The following is an 18931-nucleotide window of genomic DNA, read 5'->3' as shown; positions in this document are numbered from 1 at the left end:
GGAACACTCCACTTTTTTTGAAAATAGGCTCATTGTCCAACTCCCCTAGAGTTAAACAGTGGAGTTTTACCGTTTTCTAAAGCCAGACCCGGAGATCGGATGAATGGATTCGAAAACGGTAAAACTCTGTTTAACTCTGAGGGAGTTGGAAAATGAGCCTTTAAAAAAAAGTGGAGTGTTCCTTTAAAGGCAAGTATGAATCTCATAAAGTAATTAACGATTTTTGAATTTTTCGGATCATCAGTCATCAAAGCTCATTGAAACACCCACAGACCATGTTTTCATGCCATTTTATGTTATTTTGACATAAATAAGACTAAGTATGTGTGAGTTGTATACTTACTTTTTTAAAATTAGGAAAGACGGAAAAGGAAAAAGAAAGTATCACGTTGCTATGACAACACATGGATGGGTTAAATGCAGAACACAAATTCTGAGTATGGGTTGCCATACTTGACAGCATGTCACAACAATGGTAGAACACTGGTAACTTCTTCATTACGAGTGTTCATTCCTAGGTCCGCGAGCTGGGACTTGAACTCGGGACACCTGAAACGCAACAGCACTACATGTCAGCGCGCTACCCACAAAGCTGTTCTCATTTATAACATCATAATTCACAGTTTACTAATGGTTTTGTAGAATTATTAATTCCGTGCTGTCATTAGGACTATATTAAGAATTTCAGCTTTGTGGAGCACACCCTAAACGTAGTCGAATCCCGGCAAAATTTGGTTTGTTTCCATTTCTCATTAAGGAGAGTTGACTGGGAGGGTGAGAGTACAAGATTTCAAAAGTCCAAAAATAAGGAACACCCTAATACACATACATAAAATCTAGAGCTGTTCATATGATTGGTTACCAAATGGAAAACTAAAAAGAGTCAAGCTTCATTGTGTTTATTGCAGTTGTTTCAACAAACTTTAAGAAAACTCACAACCTGCTTTCTGAAATTCAGTGCTTTGCATTACACTTAATTCATCCATTATTCAACAGCAGGGTTTTCAGTCACTACAATTTATTCAGTGATTCACAAACTGTGCCATAAAATTAAATGCATACACAAATTAATTAACACTTCATTCGTGGCCTAGGACTTCGTAGCCACACAACAGTGGTTTATTAATACAAAAGTACTTATAAAACATCATCTTGATCAAACAATAGAATTTCTTTCCCTTTATGAATTATAGTATCGTGCAAACGTTTCTCAATTAAAAATCTATATTTTGTATATGCAGAAAAATATTAACTCTAATACTGTTCATTCATATTATCTACAATACAAAAATCACCACACAATCATTAGACTCATAATTAGACTGTGTTTTTGCTAATTAAGGCCACAGTGGTTCACAAAAATGGTGGAACATTCAAAAATCAGGTTTGAATCATCATTTTGCTCTGCTTTCATCTGAGACATGTTTAAATTAATACTTCTCTAGTATGCACAAATTTTAACATTATTATTAAAATGCTGTTATGGATAATAAACAGGAATGTTTTAAAGCTGCTGCATCCCACACTTTGCAGCCACTTCAGTTAAAAGAAAAAAAATGGTTTGGGTTGGGCACTTCTTGTAAGTGGAAAATTGAAAATGATTAACTTTGGAGTCAACTATTAATCTTAGCATGCCTACCTCTCTAACTCTCCAAGCTGGGTTTATTTCGTTAAGATGGCAGCGCTAGAGTTCAGTAGACTAGTTTGACCATAAATCTTTAGTTTGGCACTAACTTTCTCACAAAGGTGTAAAACCAGATGGTGACCCCAAAGGCTTCAGCAAATACAGTAGACTGCTTAAGGCCACAGAGGTGCTTTGTGCTCGAGTCCAACAGTGTACTTTAGATGTGGTGAAAGTCCTCAAGGTTGTTGTGCAATCACGCTTTTCCTATAGCCTGTTGGTTTCCTGGGATTTTCCTAGTCAGGAAGGCATGAACATGAGGCCAGATCTTGTTGGTTTCAGTTCCTGAGAAGGTCTCCAACACTCCTTTACTCCTGTTGAGGTAGAAGTAGGGAGTAAATCATGTTATAGCCCAAACATCTGATTATTCATATTAAATTACACTCAGTCCAGTTCATAGTAATCATTCTCCCTTATCAACATTCCCAAATCTCAGATAAATGATTTTCTTCCTCTGAATCAGACTTTGGAGAACCAGTGACTGTTGATTTAAGGCAGGGTTTTCCAGACAGGGGTTTGTGAGTTGATGAAACAATAAGTTTTTAGTGTTTCAGAGCTTCTTGGTTCACATAATAAGCGTCAGACTCCATCTCTCCATCTGCTTGTGAATGTAACGTTATTTGGATTGCAATGTGCAATTAGGTTCACTTTATTTAAGTATCGCCGCAATTTCCAACATTTTTGTGGGCGTAAGTTTATAGTATTTCAGTAAAATTCCACCAAAATAAAAGTCCTTTTAACTGATATGTTAAAAAAGTTTTGAATTCTAAAAGGTTTTTAAGTGTGTTTCCGCCACTGAATAATTAAAAAAAAAAAAAAAAAAACAGGTAATTGTGAGTTTTTATCTCATTCTGACTTCTTCTCAAAAATGTAATATAAACAAGCAATGAGTTATAAAGTCAGAAATGTGGGGGATTTTTATTACAAATGTGAGTTTGTATCTCACAATTATGATCTTTTTTTCTTGCAATTCTGAGTTTTTTTCTTACAAATGCAGGTTTACATCTTGCAATTCTGACTTTTTTCTCAAAATTTTGGCTTCTTTCTTGCAAATGTGAGTTTGTATCTTGCAATTCTGACTTTTTTTTCTTGCAAATGCTGATTTATATCTTGCAGTTCTGGCTTTTTCTTACAATTATGAGTTTATATCTTGCCGTTCTGACTTTTTTCTCACAATTCTGGCTTCTTTCTTGCAAATGCAAATTTGTTTCTCATAATTCTGAGTATTTTTCTTACAATTTTGACTTTTTTCTTGCAAATGCAAGTTTGTTTCTTGCTGTTCTGAGTTTTTCTCACAATTCTGGCTTCTTTCTTGCAAATCTGAGTTTGTATCTGGCAATTCAGAGTTTTCTTTTTACAGATGCGTGTTTATATTCACAATTATGACTTTTTTCTCACAATTATATTTTTCTCACAATTCATGCGAGTTTATATTTTGAGTTTTTTTCTTACAAATGCAGGTTTACATCTTGCAATTCTGACTTTTGTCTCACAATTCTGGCTTCTTTCTTGCAAATCTGAGTTTGTATCTCGCAATTCTGACTTTTTTCTTACAAATGCGTGTGTATATTCACAATTCTGTTTTTTTTCTCAAAATTTTGGCTTCTTTCTTGCAAATGTGAGTTTGTATCTTGCAATTCTGACTTTTTTTTCTTGCAAATGCTGATTTATATCTTGCAGTTCTGACTTTTTCTTACAATTATGAGTATATATCTCATAATATAAACTCACAATTCATGCAAGTTTACATTTTGCAATTTTGACTTTTTTGTCTCACAATTCTGACTTTTTCTTGCAAATACGAGTTTGTTTCTCACAATTCTGAGTATTTTTCTTAGAATTATGAGTTTATATCTTGCCATTCTGACTTTTTTCTTACAATTCTGATATTTTTTTCACAATTCTGGCTTCTTTCTTGCAAATGTGGGTTTATATCTTGCAATTCTGACTTTTTTCTCACAATTTTGACTTTTTTCTTGCAAATGCGAGTTTGTTTCTTGTGAGTTTTTCTCACAATTCTGGCTTCTTTCTTGCATATCTGAGTTAGTATCTCACAATTATGATTTTTTTCTCACAATTATGAGTTTATATCTTGCAGTTATGACTTTTTTCTTCCCAATTCTGACTCCTTTCTTGCAAATGCGGGTTTATATCCTGCTATATTGACTTTTTTCTCACAATTCTGACTTTTTTCTTGCAAATCTGAGATTGTATCTTTCAATTATGATTTTTTTCTCACAATTTGGATATTTTTCTCACAATTCTGGCTTCCTTCTTACAAATGCGGGTTTATATCTCGCAATTCTGCCTTTTTTCTTGCAGTTCTGAACTGTAAGATATAAACTCGCAATTGTCCAATTCTGAGGGGGAAATAAATCAAAGCAAACACACGTCTATAAAACAGTCAAAGAGCTGTGGTTTCTGTACAGTACCTGTAATACTCTAGAACTGGTTGTGTCTGTCTCTCATAGTCCTTGAGTCTCCTGGACACAGTTTCGGGACTGTCGTCGTCTCTCTGGACCAGCGGTTCTCCTGTGACATCATCAAGACCCTGTCCACAACAGAGGCCATTGATTATTCATAACATCACTGCAGGCCCCCACCACAAAGAGCCCACTTAAACGCTAAAACTTTCAAATGTGCCATAATCACCCAATTAAAGCTACCGTATCTCAAGAATTCATGTATTGAATGTGTCAACAATCGTTGGCAGGCACTGATAAATTCCAGAGCTAAATGTAGGTGACCTTCAGCCACACAGTTTTGTGTTGACATAAGCTCAGCACTGTATTTGACAAACACGGTTTCACACTGGCCTAGTGCTGTATTAGTTTAACACACACTCAACTGCTGTCTTGAGGTTTATTATTCAAACCTATTTGAATAAAAGATGACCAAAATATACAACAATTAGGAAACGTTTAGTGTCGCAAAAACCTACTTTTGCAAACCTACAGGCTTTGTGGCAGGAGATGAAACTCTATTCTTAGAAAGTAAAAAATGCTTCTAAGTACAGCAAAAACTATTTAAGCAACATTCTTCTGTCCCTGTGATTCATCTTTTTTCGACAGTGTTTGATAAATTAACAGGAACTCCATGACTTCCTCTGCTGCTCTAGTTATGTTGCATGGATGAGAGCAAAGTTCCTTGCATAAATTCCTTAGCAAACAGATGTGTTCCTATCTGCTTGAGCGCCAGGTTGTGAAACAGCATGACCTACTTTTACCACAGGAACGCTTTGGACTCCTTACAAGTTTTACACAAAAATTTAATCCAATGATTAATTTTCACTTTTTTTTTTTTTTTTTTTTTACATTTTTAAAGATTATTTTATTGTATTTGTTCTCTTTTACAGTATTTACTGAAAGACTGTATTTTAGAGTGTGTTTAAGTTTTTTCTCTTTCTGTTCTGCAAACCATCCAGCAAAACTCTTTAAAGGAAAATTCTATAAAATAATTGTTTGAAATTTTATTCCTTTTTATTAACTCACTTAAGTACACTTTGTACTTTGTAAAAAGTGCACTTTGTAATTATTTAGTTTATTCAAGTCTTATTTTTAAGTACATTATCTTCATTGTTTTAATTTCTTTTTTGTTCTTTAATGAAGTACATTTATTTTGATGTTGACTAACATACTAAAGCACAAGTCGTAATTGTACTTTAAACTGTAGTGTGTTGTTCAATATTACATTTAAAATTAATATATACATTTAAATGTATTTCTAAATTGCAACTTGTTTCAATTCAAGTTTCAATAAAATTACATTAATGTATATTTTAGTTTACCATAAAAGCTTGTCAGTACATTCAACAGTATACTTTATTCCAAACTAATGAAATCAATGAAATAAAGTTCATTTAATGTTCAACTGACCTGAGAGTTCAAAAACAGTACATTCAGTTCACAGTTTACAAGTTTATATTTTAAAGTTTATTTCCATAAAAGGGCTCTTTTTGAACGAAATGTTCTTTTTCACTTTTCAGGCATTCTGGCTCAATTCACTTTATTTCAGTACAAATTTTTAACAATTCCATGTAATTTACCATAGAAATGTGATGTTTATTATCATTTATGTTTGTTATAGCAGCACCTATGGTCTGATCTCCATGAAACTTTACATGCTTGTTAAGAATCATCAGTCACATGTTCTCACCTAGTTTTGTGAAGTTTTGAGTTTTCTTTCAGGATTTATAGGCTTTTGGGTATATTTGACCACGTCCCTTTTTAAATGCTATAACTACCCAAAGGGTAAAGTTCAGCTTTTTTTTTGATAATTATTGATCTAGAGAGTCCAGAGAATTGTACTGCAATAGTTTAATTGGGGTTGAGCGAAAAACCTAGGATTAGTTCGCAAAAGTAGGTGTTTTACTACTTCTCGATCATTTAATAAACAATTTGATTGACAGCAGTGGTTCTAGAGGCAAAGCTACTCAGTATAACAAGATTGGTCAAATAATATGAATATTGTGTGGATGCGTGAAATACCACTTGATAACAGAGGCATAAAACTTAGCTCTACCTAGTGGCCGATTTCTTTTAAATTTCTTACAGGCCATGAGTTGAACAGGCCCGCTGAGTTTCGTTCCAGTCGGCCTCCGTTAATCTTGTCTAATAGGTGCTCAAATCTTTGTCCGATGGTGGCCGTGTTTTTTGAGATATGTGAATGTCATATGGCGCTTTTCCACTGCGTCATATGACTCACCTTGTCTCGGTTTGCGTTTCCACTGCAGTTTAGTTCTGCTTTAGAGTGGGCGGGACTATACAAATTGAAGCATCGAGCTCTCCCGGGATCCACTCCTTGGCTATCAACAAGAGGAACTTCTGTACTTCCTCAACAGACCACGAAACAGCCATTTTTGGTTGTTAAGGAAAAAAAAGACGCGCTCGTTCAAAACAGTTGAGTTTGTTCAAAAAAATTTTTTGAGAATCAGTGCTGGCTGTGCTGATTTAAATCTAGCGGGTCTGGTGTCTTGTGACGCAAGTTCAAAGTTCGATTTCCTCTGGCCAATCATTGATCAGTAGGGTCAAGCGCCAATAGACACTTGTGACACTTTTGACAAAGACATGGCATAACAATTTTCAAGTCAATCAGACTAACAGATGCATAGTTATAGGCTTTTTTTATGTTTTTTTCCTCTTATAGCGCCACCAAGTGGCCAAACTCCACGATTTTTACTGTGACCTCAGATTGAGTTCTTACATACGTGTTCCAAGTTTGGCTAAAATATCTCTTTCTGTTCAAGAATTATAAGCGTTTAAGTAAAAGCGGCTCCGTCATTTTTTTGAATAATTAGACAATAGATATTCACTCTCCAGAGAATCTTTCTGCACTGGTTTGGTTCCAATTGGGTGAAAAACCTAGGACTAGTTTGCAAAAGTAGTTTTTTCAAAATACCTGAAAATTTGAAAAGTTTTGAAAACGGTTTAGGAGTTATGAGCAGTCTCGTACTTTTGATCGCTGTAGCACCACCATCGGGCTGATTGGGATGAGCCTTGGTGACAATGTAGGTGGTGTGAGTACTATCATCTCTCCAAGTTTCAAGTCTCTACGACTTACGGTTTGGTCTGCACGATCAGTTTTATCTGGAGCTTGCCTTGGCCAGCATTACAGTAGGGTTTCAGCGCTATGCGCTTGAACCTCTAATAACTAAACAATAACTACCTAAACAATCCAGTTTAACCATGCCAAGGCCAATGTTAGTCTTTTTAGTGCACACTTCATTTATGCAAAGTCACAAAACTCACTATTTACCTGACACGATGCTGTACTATTATTACCTGCAGAAAACAGATTTTTATGGATTCTCATATGAGCAGGAGTGGTCAACTTCCTGTTTCTTTTGTTTAATCAACAGTTTCCCGATGTAATGTTACACAGGATTGTAAATATCTCAACAGCATCATAAGGAAATGATACAGAATATAAAACGATCAGAGCACTCACTGGTTTCTTAGGCGGGTTGAAGTCTATATTATAGACTCTGCCGCTGGGAAGGTGCACCCAGCGAGACGTCAGACGCTCTCGGATTGTCTGGAAAGGCACGTCCAGGTTTATAACAGAGTCCACATCGTACACGCTGTCCAGGGCCTCAGCCTGAGCCACAGTGCGAGGAAACCCTGCCGGGACAGAGTAAGGGCGATCACGATTAATCTGCACAGCTCATCGGTAATATGGTTTAGAAGAGCAGTTTCGTTGCGGTGAGTGGGTTGAGAGTTACCGTCCAGTAGCCAGCTGGTCTGCTCTATACCCCTCAGACTGGACAGGATGAGGCGAGAGATGACGTCATCAGGAACCAGCTGACCCTGATCAATACACGACTTCATCAGGAGACCCAAATCTGCCCGGGTGCATAAAAGATGCTCAGTTATTCAACAATGACAGAAGAGATTCAGAAATGAATGTAATCTGATATTCAATATTTGTTAAATTCGTTAAGTGTTAATTTAATTATTTGAAATACTTTCAAATGAACATTTAATTACATTCACTGGTTTGAATACGAAGGCTGTCAGGTTTAACATTAACATTATAAAATTATATGACCTTTAGCTTAGCTATTAACTATTAAAACTCAGACGGAAATGAAACATAACCACTACAATGAGCTTGTAGTTACTGATAAATGAACTTCAAGTTGCCTTTGACTTTGTAATAATCGTCCTGTGACCCACTGTGACATAACAGAAAGATTTTTATTTTCATCACGATTTATTATTATTTTTTTTTTATAAATTGTTAGGAATAAATTACATAACATATAGCATAAAATATAATTACATAAAAATTACGTAAAGTATATTAAAATAAACAACTGTTATATTAAATTCTAATTATTTTTCACAATATTACTGTTTTACTATATTTAAAAACATTACAAAGTCTTACCGACCCGAACGTTTGAGTAGTAGTGAATAGATAGGTGTTCTACTACTTTTAATGACAGTTTAGTTTTTTCACAGCTCACTTAAATAGTTCTGCAATGGGCAATATAATTTTTACAATACAGATAATTAGTGTATACCATATAATATGAGCTCATAAAAACTGCAAAAAAAATTACTGCAAGAAAATGTACACAAATTATGGATTAAGCAATTTTGGAAATATAAAATCAACTGCTTAAAATGTACTTAGTTCAATCAAAAAGTAATATTTGTTCATCATTTACTCAACCTCTTAGCCTCTTAGCATTTCTTTCTTCTGTGAAACACAATAGAAAATTTTTTAGGCAATGTAACCAAAACATTCTTCAAAATACCTTCTTTTGTGGTATACAGAAGTCATGCAGGTTTTGATGACACAAGCGTGAGTAAATGATGAGAGAATTTTAATTTTGAGGTGAACTGTCCCTTGAAGGTCCTGCTTTGAGCTGTAACTGTAGTACACGGTGCATAAAACTTAAATTTAAAAGGGTATATGTCAAATGTCACCGGACCAAATTTTGAAAACAGGTCTCATTGCTTCCGCTTGTCGGAGAACGTATTAATAGGAAAATTAATTATCGGCCTTTAGATGTCTTCAGGTCAGGACTCTTATCGATTGTGTGAAGCTTAGGGCAGATCAGACATTGTATGGCTTAGTTATAACAACTTCCTTTTCTATGGTGAAACACTGAAGCTTGTCAGGCCAGACATGGAGACGGATACAGACACGCCCTTTAACGAAAACTCAAGATCTTCGCAATTTATCATTGCAAAGGCCTTCAGAGTAGACTGACCAAATATAATGTTGATGTCATTAAATCTCTAGTAGGAATTCGTTAGAGAAGAAACCATGCCACTTCCTGTTACCAGCAGGTGGTGCTATGACTATAACTGAATATGGGCACAGGCATGTGTTCAGGACAGAACTCTTATCAAACATCAAGTTTGGGGCAGATCGGACATTGTATGCCTGAGTTATAACAACTTCCTGTTTCATGGCGAAACATCGAAATTTGTCAGGCCGCCACAGACACACCCTTCAACGAAAACTCAAGATCTTCGCAATTTAACGTCACAAAGGGCTTTAGATTAGACTGACCAAATTTGGTGTTGATCTGTGTAAATCTCTAGGAGGAGTTTGTTTAAATACAACACCTGAAAATGGCAAAAACGGCACAAAACTTGCAAATAAAATTCTAAATAACTGACTTCCTGTTTGGTTTCGGACTACGTACCGGGGAACGTTTTTGTAGGTATTGGTGTGTTACATGTGTTTACTGAATTTCGTACATGTATGTAAAACATAGCTCGAAGGGTACTTTGCAGAAATTTTATAGGTGGCGCTATTGAGCCATTTTGCCACACCCACTTCTGAAACCTATATCGGATATTTTCGCCAACTTTTGGCATGTGTGCAAAGTTTCATAAGTTTTCGAGCATGTTTCGAGCCCTCAAAAATGCAATTCATTTTGGAAAAGAAGAAACTGAGCAATTCCAATAGACTCCTCCATCCACCGGTGCTCGGGCCTTAAATATTTCTTTCCTGTAACTCTATATCTGACTAAATTGTTACGCAGCCTATATAGCTGATTCCCAGATACCACACATACGTCTGCAAGACATCTGTTAAAGATCACTTGATCTGGAAAGCATCTCCTGTGTACAAACATCTAACAGACGTCTGTAAGATGACATGACATCTAATAGACGTCTATTTGACATCTGATAGGAAACGTCCCACAGACGTATTGCAGATGAGCAAACACTCTAAAAAAATACGTCTTCCAGATGTAAATGCAGATGTCGAATAGACGTCTCCATGATGTACACTGTAAAAAAACAATTTGTTGAGTCAACTTAAAATAATTTGTAACCTGGCTGCCTTAAAATTTTAAGTTCAGTCAACTCAACTTGAAATGTTAAGTTATACTAAGTAACAACTTAGATATTTGAGTTGAAACAACTTAAAATTTGAAGGCAGCTGGGTTACATCTGTTAAGTTTAACAAACACAAATATCTAAGTTGTTACTTAGTGCAACTTAACATTTCAAGTTGTCTAAACTTATTTTAGTTGACTGAACTTAAAATTTTAAGGCAGCAGGGTAACAAATTATTTTAAGCTGACTCAACAAATTGTGTTTTGGATTGTATTTTTTACAGTGCATGTGTGCTATCAGGGTTTGTTTATGTTGCATCTGGGTTAGTCTGACTGTGGTAGGTAGAACTACACACCAGATAACTGATAATAACGCTACATACATCACCCACCGTCACAACCCCCAGAGACAGAGCATCTGGTATCCATCTGGGATGTGCTTACTTCTACAAAAACATTATTTATAGAGCTCAGATTAGGCTAGGGAAGAAACCTGCACTACTGTATACAGTACAGCAAACCTCTGAAATGCTCATAAGATGTTAACACAAAGCAAACTTGGGCTTCAGTGTGATTTGCAACTACAGTCTTAGACGTGTTTAGTATGCAAGGCACGCTCTTTCGAGCAAGACGTCGCCTTTAAAAGTTAAAACCCTCTGTTAAAGCACAAATATTTGAAGATATCAGACAGTCCACGTATAATAGAAGAGTAATGCCACAAACAAAATCCTAAGCTCGACTTTGATGGTTTCTCCAGACATTGTTTACATCAGTACAAGCACTGGAAAGAAATCGCTTGATGTCACAGAAGGCGGGCGTGGAAATGTATCAGCGGAACTGTTTCATCGTTAACTCTTTCATGCATTTCACAAAACACAAAAAGCGGTGTTTGCAAACCTAGTGACCCGTCTACCTCCATCTAAACGATGTTATTTTAGTGCATCACACGGGCGAGCTCATTTGATAAGCGCAATGTCTCAAAACTGCTGTCTAGATAGGTAGCGCACTACGTTTTGAAACACAACCAAAGTTAAGACTCGGTTCTGGTGATAAGTAACTGTAATTATATGTCCTGGACTTTAGAATAAAACCTAGTTCCTTAAGTTTAGCAGCCATTTTTATCACCGCTGCGTTTAAGTAAGCTGAAGTGCGTTTGCACCGAACGGAAAAAGATTTAACCATTTATGTTTGGCTGTTTTGCGGGTAAATAAATAGCCTACTGAAATATTGTGAGAGGACAGTGCTGGACCCGTCTTACCTGTCTTCGCCTCGATATTGGCCCGCAGCAGGTCTCCACTGGAGAGATGCTTCAGTCCGAAACTCTGCGCTATCCGACTCGACACGGTCCCCTTCCCTGAGCCCGGGGCCCCCATGATCACCGCACGGAACACAGTCTGCAGACCCATGCTTGTAATTATCTGAAAATGCAACCTTTAGTGGCTATTTGATAATGTCAAATCAATATTTGCTCGTCACAGCATCTTTCTGACAACTGCAGTCCTGTGAAAGCTATGTTATGGAAATAGGCTGTAGGGATGTGCAGTCCTCTGTGAAGTCAAAACGACAAATACGTAACTCCAGTTTTATTCCCAGATTAAGCCCGTCCTTTTCGAATGCACGCGCATCTCTCGCGGACGCGCCTGGGTCGCGTTCACATTACAGGAAGTGCTTTAAAGCTCAAGTGGGCGTGTGCGGAGACTTACAGTATAGTGCACACCGACAAGATTGATACTACTACATCTCTTAGAGAGGGTTTCAAACTTTTAAGTTCCCAGGGGCCAAAAGCTCGATTTTCTGCTAAAGTATGTTATGTATTACTATATTATAACATATGCTTATGTCAGTTGTACATTATTAACATTTTCTCTTTACTAGAATTTTAAAGTTCTAAAGTTTTAGAAAATAAATAGTAATTTAATAGTTGATTAAAAGTGTATTTAAAAATATAGTAATTTATTAAACAATAATTGTTCATATTATCGGGGCTGTTATTGTTTAGTAAAACTGAAACTAATAAAACATGTTATTTAATTGAATAAAAACAATATTTGAAATAAAGCTAGATGTTTTAGAAAAGACTATTAATTTATTGAAAATGTGTTTTAAAATATAATAATTTATTAAGTAATAATAATGTAATAAAATATTATTATTAACTAAACTATAATTAAAAAATGTAAAAACAAAATTAAACCTACATAGTCATTTTTTTACAAAAACAATAAAAATGTTATTTGAATAAAAATGACGAAAGCATATAATAAAATTTCTTTAAAAAAATAAAATTAAAATGAAAACTAAAAAAAATTAAATATTAAAACTAAAATAGCATATAAATACTACTATAACACTGTATTTCATAAATACAAATGTACTTAACGTGTAATTATTTTAATGTGTAAATGTATTTTAAAATATAATAATTTATTAAATAATAATTTAATATTTATAGGGTTCATACTATCAGGGCTATTATTGTTTAGTAAAACTAAAACTGATAAAACATTTTATTTAACTGAATAAAAAATATTTGAAATAAAGCTAGAAGTTTTACAAAAGAATATTAATTTATTGAAAATGTATTTTAAAATATAATAATTTATTAAATAATAATTTAATAAATATAGAGTTTATATTATCAGGGCTATTATTGTTTAGTAAAACTAAAAGTATTAAAAACATTTTATTTAATTCAGTACAAACATTAACTGAAATAAAGCTGTTTTTTTAAATAATAATAATTTATTAATTTATTAAAAATGTGTTTTAAAGTACGATATTTTATTAAAAAATAATTTTGTAAAATCATATTACCAGGGGTATTATCGTTTAAAACTATGAAAACTTTTATTTGAATTTAATTAAATAAAAACATTAATTGAAATAAAGCTGAAATAAAAAAAGAAAAAAAATTGAAAAAATAAGTATAGGAAAAGTATAGAAAAAAATAAAACTGATAAAATAAATTAAACATATATAGTAATATTAAAAAAAAAATAGTGATTTTTTTTTATTAAAATGTGTTTTAAAGTATAATAATTAATTTATTAAATAATAATCTAACAAAATATTTATGGAGATCATATTACCAGGGGTATTATCGTTTTCTAAAACTAAAGCTATTAAAAACATTTTATTTAATTAAGTAAAAACATTAATTGAAATAAAGCTGAAAGTTTTTTTTTTTAATAATAATTATGTATTTATTTATTAAAAATAAATGTGTTTTAAAGTATAATAATTTATTAAATAATAATTTAACAAAATATTTATAGGGGTATTATCGTTTACTAAAACGAAAGCTATTAAAAACATTTTCATTAATTAAATAAAAACATTAATTGAAAAAAGCTGATTGTTTAATTATAATAATTAATTTATTTATGTAAAAAAAAGTTTTAAAGTATAATAATTTATTAAATAATACTTTAACAAAATATTTACAGACATCAGATTACCAGGGGTATTATCGTTTACTAAAACTATTAATTTTATTTGAATTTAATTTAATTTTATTGAATAAAGATATAGAAAAAACTAAAATTATGTAAAAACAAATGTAAAAACAAAAACAAAATTAAACCTACAAAGTATTTTTTTTTACAAAAACAATTAAAAAAAATGATAAAAGCCTACAATAAAATCTTAAAAAACTAAAATTAAAATGAAAAATTAAAAAAAAATGTAAATATTAAAACTAAAATAGCATATAATACTACTATAACACTGTATATTTCAGAAATAAACGCTGAGAAACACAAATGTATTTGTGTATGTGTAATTATTTTGTGGATCTGTTTATAAATACTGATTCTTGGTATTATTACTTTATTGTAATGAATATGTGTAAGTGAACCTAATGTGAAAAACAGAAGAGAACAGAATGCTGCTCAATTATTATGTAATGTGGTTGGTTATGTAACATGTAAGTTGGTAAGACTAGGTCTGCTCTAACAGGCTTTGGAGATGGAAACGATATCTCAGCTTGATTAAATCAGCACCACATGTAGTGGCCCTTTGAGTGAACTGACTGACATTTTCATGGTGATTTGTGCAGAAGTTCCCGTCCCAATCAAAAGAAAAGCCCATTATTTATCCCCCAACACTTGACTGAATCACCGTTTATCAGCAGACAGATGACTGACAGGAGGGGTCTTTTGGTAAGATAAAGGAGATAAGAATGGAGATCTTTAGAACAAAAGCTTCTTCAAAACAATGAGACAAAGACAGGATTTGAAAACCCCATGTAAATGTGAATGATCAGTGGTGGTTAAGGATGTAGGATAGGACAAAGATGTGCTTATATTGTTTATTAGGTGAATAGATGAGACTAGAAATATATAAGGCGTGATTCACACTTTCAGTTTGAATTTAGAATTTGTATTTATTATAGGCCTGTATATTATAGGTGATACTTTCCCATGTTTTGGTTATGCTGTGCAAACTGCTCCCCCTTGTGACTATAACAGCATAGTAAACAAAAGATAGTACATTACATTAATTACTCACCCTAATGTCGTTCCAAACACGACCTTCGTTCATCTTTGGATCACAAATTAAGATATTTCTGATGAAACCCGAGAGCTTTCTGACCCTGCATAGACAGCAACGCGACTGACACGTTCCCAGGCACAGAAAGGTAGTAAGGAGGACATCTTTAAAATAGTTCATGTGACATCAGTGGTCAGTGGATGAGCCTGTGTTATTAGTTTTTACCGTTGTTATCGGGGAATAACATACCTTGGAATGTTTAATATTGTGTTTTAGACAATATTAAATATCAGCATGTGGTTTTGCTCAAAATATGAAAAATAATGAATCAAGTTGCCACAGGGTTGCAAGGTTTTCACAACAAAACCCACCTACCCTGGTGAAAAAAAACAGCATATGCTGTTAGGTATGTTTTGATGCTGGGATGCAGGTTAGGTAGGTTTTGATGCTGGTTTAAGCTGGTCCTTTGCTGGTTTATGCTGGTCCTTAGTTGGTTTATGCTGGTCCTTTGCTGGTTTATGCTGGTCCTTGACCAGCAACATGACCAGCAAAAACCAGCAAAGAACCAGCTTAAACCAGCATCAAAACCTACCTAACCAGCATTCCAGCATCAAGATATACCTACCAGCACATGCTGTTTTTTTCACCAGGGTAACTGCTACTCAAAACTAGCCCAATCACGTTTCAAGGGGGGTCCCCGTTAAAAACCGTGTTCCAGAGGATAAAATACATTTTTTGTTGGGGTTTCCCTGGTAAATTCGCATTTCAGGGGCTAAATATGACGTTATTGGGTCGCTTCAACCCTCGGACATCAAAAACAACCTGCAACAGTGTTAAAGTAGCTCAATTCAAGACTTGGCAACACTGGTGACTCATTTAGACACTTCTTAAAGGAGAAGTCCACTTCCAAAACAAAGATTCACATATAATGTACTCATCCCCTTGTCATCCAAGATGTTCATGTCTTTCTTTCTTCAGTTGTAAAGAAATTATGTTTTTTGAGGAAAACATTTCAGCATTTTTCTCCATATAATGGACTGATATGGTGCCCCGAGTTTGAACTTCCAAAATGCAGCTTCAAATGATCCCAAATGCGTTTGTAAATGATCCCAGCCGGGGAAGAAGCGTCTTATCTAGCGAAACGATCGGTTATTTTCATAAAAAAATACAATTTAAATACTTTTTTTCTTAAACGCTTGTCTTGCCTTTCTCTCCCTGAACTCTGTGTATTCTGGATCAAGACAGTTAGGGTATGTCGAAAAACTCCAATCGTATTTTCTCCCTCAACTTCAAAAATCATTTCAAAATCATCCTACATCACTGCAGAAGTACCGACCCAGTCTTTGCAAAGTGAACATGCAAAGAAGATCAAACACCCTTAACAAAAAAGGTAAAACAGTGATATAGGGTGATTTTGAAGTTGAGGGAGAACATGAGATGGGAGTTTTTCAACATACCCTAACTGTCATGAACTGGAACCAAAACAGTTCAGGCAGAGTAAGACAAGACAAGCGTTTGACATTAAAAAGTATATAAATTGTATTTTTTTAAATGAAAAATAACAGATCGTTTCGCTAGATAAGACCTAGGATCGTTTACAACCACATTTGGGATCATTTAAAGTCGCATTTAAACTGCATTTTAGAAGTTCAAACTCAGGGCACCATATCAGTCCATTATATGGAGAAAAAACATAATTTCTTTACCACTGAAGACAGAAAGACATGAACATTTTCGATGACAAGGGGGTGAGTACATTATTAGTGAATTGTTGTTCTGGAAGTGGACTTCTTCTTTAATGAATCAGCAGTTCAAATGAAAGAATGACTGAATGATTCACTTATTATGACAAGTGACTTGTTTATATTTATGACCAGTGTTGGGAAAAGCTACTTTTAAAAGTAATGCATTAGCCTACAATATTGCTTTACCATAAAAAAAAGTACTTAGCCTAATTAGTTACTTTGTATGGAAAGTAAGGAGTTATGTTATTTTTGTGATACTTTTTAAATCTGGACAGGGTTTGCGTTTTTGTTTTTAATATAAAAGGGACATTCTACCAGAAACGTACAGTATCTGTCCTTGACTTGTTACAGGAAATAAAAAGTGTTGGTAACACTTTACTTGAAGGGGTGTGAATAAGACTGACATAACACCTTCATAATCGTGACATGACACCTGTCATGAATATGAAGGAGGTTTTATGCATGTTTATGACAACTGTTATTAAGTGTCATTCACTCAGTTATGCCATTTTTAATGCAAAGATGACATTGTTTGAGATGCCTTTGTTATGACAACTTAACAAACCAATGCATCATAACCTGTCAGTGTCTTTGTCATGACAGCTTGACAATACCAAGACAATGTTGTAGCTATATATGTTATATACGTTGTATATATGTTGTACTATATGACAACATTTGTACAGAAAAATAGGAAAGTGAACTAATATTTTGTTGTAAGGAAATGAATTGAAAAATGGAAAAAATGTAAGAAATCAAAATGCATGTGCACCTGTTGGGCAATTATTTGTTGTCAAGCCAGATAAGAAGGATCAGTCTATTAACTGTCCAAGAGAACTTGATTTCAGTGATTGAAAAAAACAAACAAATAAAATACAGCACAACCCCTATTAAAGAATTGATCATGTTTTACTTATTTTTTAATACCATCGTGGCCAACGTGGCAACACTTGGCGTCTTCAATGGGTCATTCTGAGACCCGTCAAGGACCGCTGAAGGCAAACACTTATAGGCCTTTTATGCCCAGAACATCAATCCTTACGGATGAATGGCGTGCCTACAAGAGACAGCTTACCCAGTATGGATATCGTCAGTATTCTGTCTGCCATAAAAGACACTTTGTTGATCCAGGGACTGGTGCTCATACTCAGCATATTGAGCGTGCATGGCAGAATTACAAGTTGGAAATATGTGACCCTGGACCACAAAATCAGTCTTGGGTATATTTTGAACAATAGCCATGGAGATCAGAAAAAAAATAGGCTTAGGAGAAAGGCCACAGTTCCAGGGCCTTCAAGGTAAGAAAAGGCTACCATCACAGCACCACTTCATATTACAAAAGGGTAATATGATGGTAATATCTACATTATTACCTAGGAAATTACATGCAATTTCCGTCATTACCATGTCATTTCCTAAGTAATAATGTAGATATTAACATAGTATTACCCTGTTATTACTGATGTGGTACCACAGTTACTTTACATTGTGCTAGTCAGTTAAATGTCTGTTGATTAGATTTAAATGAAATATGTTTTATATTGAAATTAAAAAGGATGAATTTAAAGGATGTTTGGACTATATCAGTTATATTCTAATGAATTCAGTCCTTATTATATGTCCTTGACTGACCTTTACCGTAGTCTAATATTACATTAACATTAAAATTATAATAATAATAATTTAAACCAAACCAAACTTAAATAAAGAACACAACACAACTTTTTCTGTCACAGCAACGTCAGTCCTGTCACACAGGAAATTATGATGTAAAAATATACTATTTGAGGAAATCTTGAATCTAAATTCATCTCTTTAATCGAGAAGTCCACTTCCAAAACAAAGATTCACATATAATGTACTCACCCCCTTGTCATCCAAGATGTTCATGTCTTTCTTTCTTCAGTCATAAAGAAATTACGTTTTTTGAGGAAAACATTTCTGCATTTTTCTTCATATAATGGACTGATATGGTGCCCCGATTCTGAACTTCCAAAATGCAGTTTAAATGCGACTTCAAACGATCGAAAACAAGAAAGAAGGGTGTTATCTAGCGAAACAATCGATTATTTTTATTTAAAAAATACAGTTTAAATACTTTTTAATCTCAAACGCTCGTCTTGCCTTTCTCTCCATGAACTCTGTGTATTCTGACTCAAGACAGTTGTCGAAAAAATGCAATCGTATTTTCTCCCTCAACTTCAAAAATCA

At 34.1% G+C, this 18931-nt stretch overlaps 1 protein-coding gene across 1 annotated transcript; it reads right to left on the bottom strand.

The window, feature by feature from the left end:
- Nucleotides 1–883: 883 nt before the first annotated feature.
- ak3 (adenylate kinase 3) lies at nt 884–12106 on the bottom strand. The gene is made up of 5 exons (XM_051120902.1): nt 11743–12106; nt 7902–8021; nt 7628–7800; nt 4114–4232; nt 884–1995 (listed from the first exon to the last, which is right to left on the bottom strand). Exons 1-5 carry the CDS (start codon nt 11888–11890, stop codon nt 1878–1880), a joined length of 678 nt encoding a protein of 225 aa, XP_050976859.1. The 5' UTR covers nt 11891–12106; the 3' UTR covers nt 884–1877.
- Nucleotides 12107–18931: the final 6825 nt, after the last annotated feature.

The sequence above is a fragment of the Labeo rohita genome, chromosome 10 (assembly GCF_022985175.1).
Source record: "Labeo rohita strain BAU-BD-2019 chromosome 10, IGBB_LRoh.1.0, whole genome shotgun sequence".
Taxonomy (NCBI): domain Eukaryota; kingdom Metazoa; phylum Chordata; class Actinopteri; order Cypriniformes; family Cyprinidae; genus Labeo; species Labeo rohita.
This window is presented reverse-complemented; position numbering and strand designations above follow the sequence as displayed.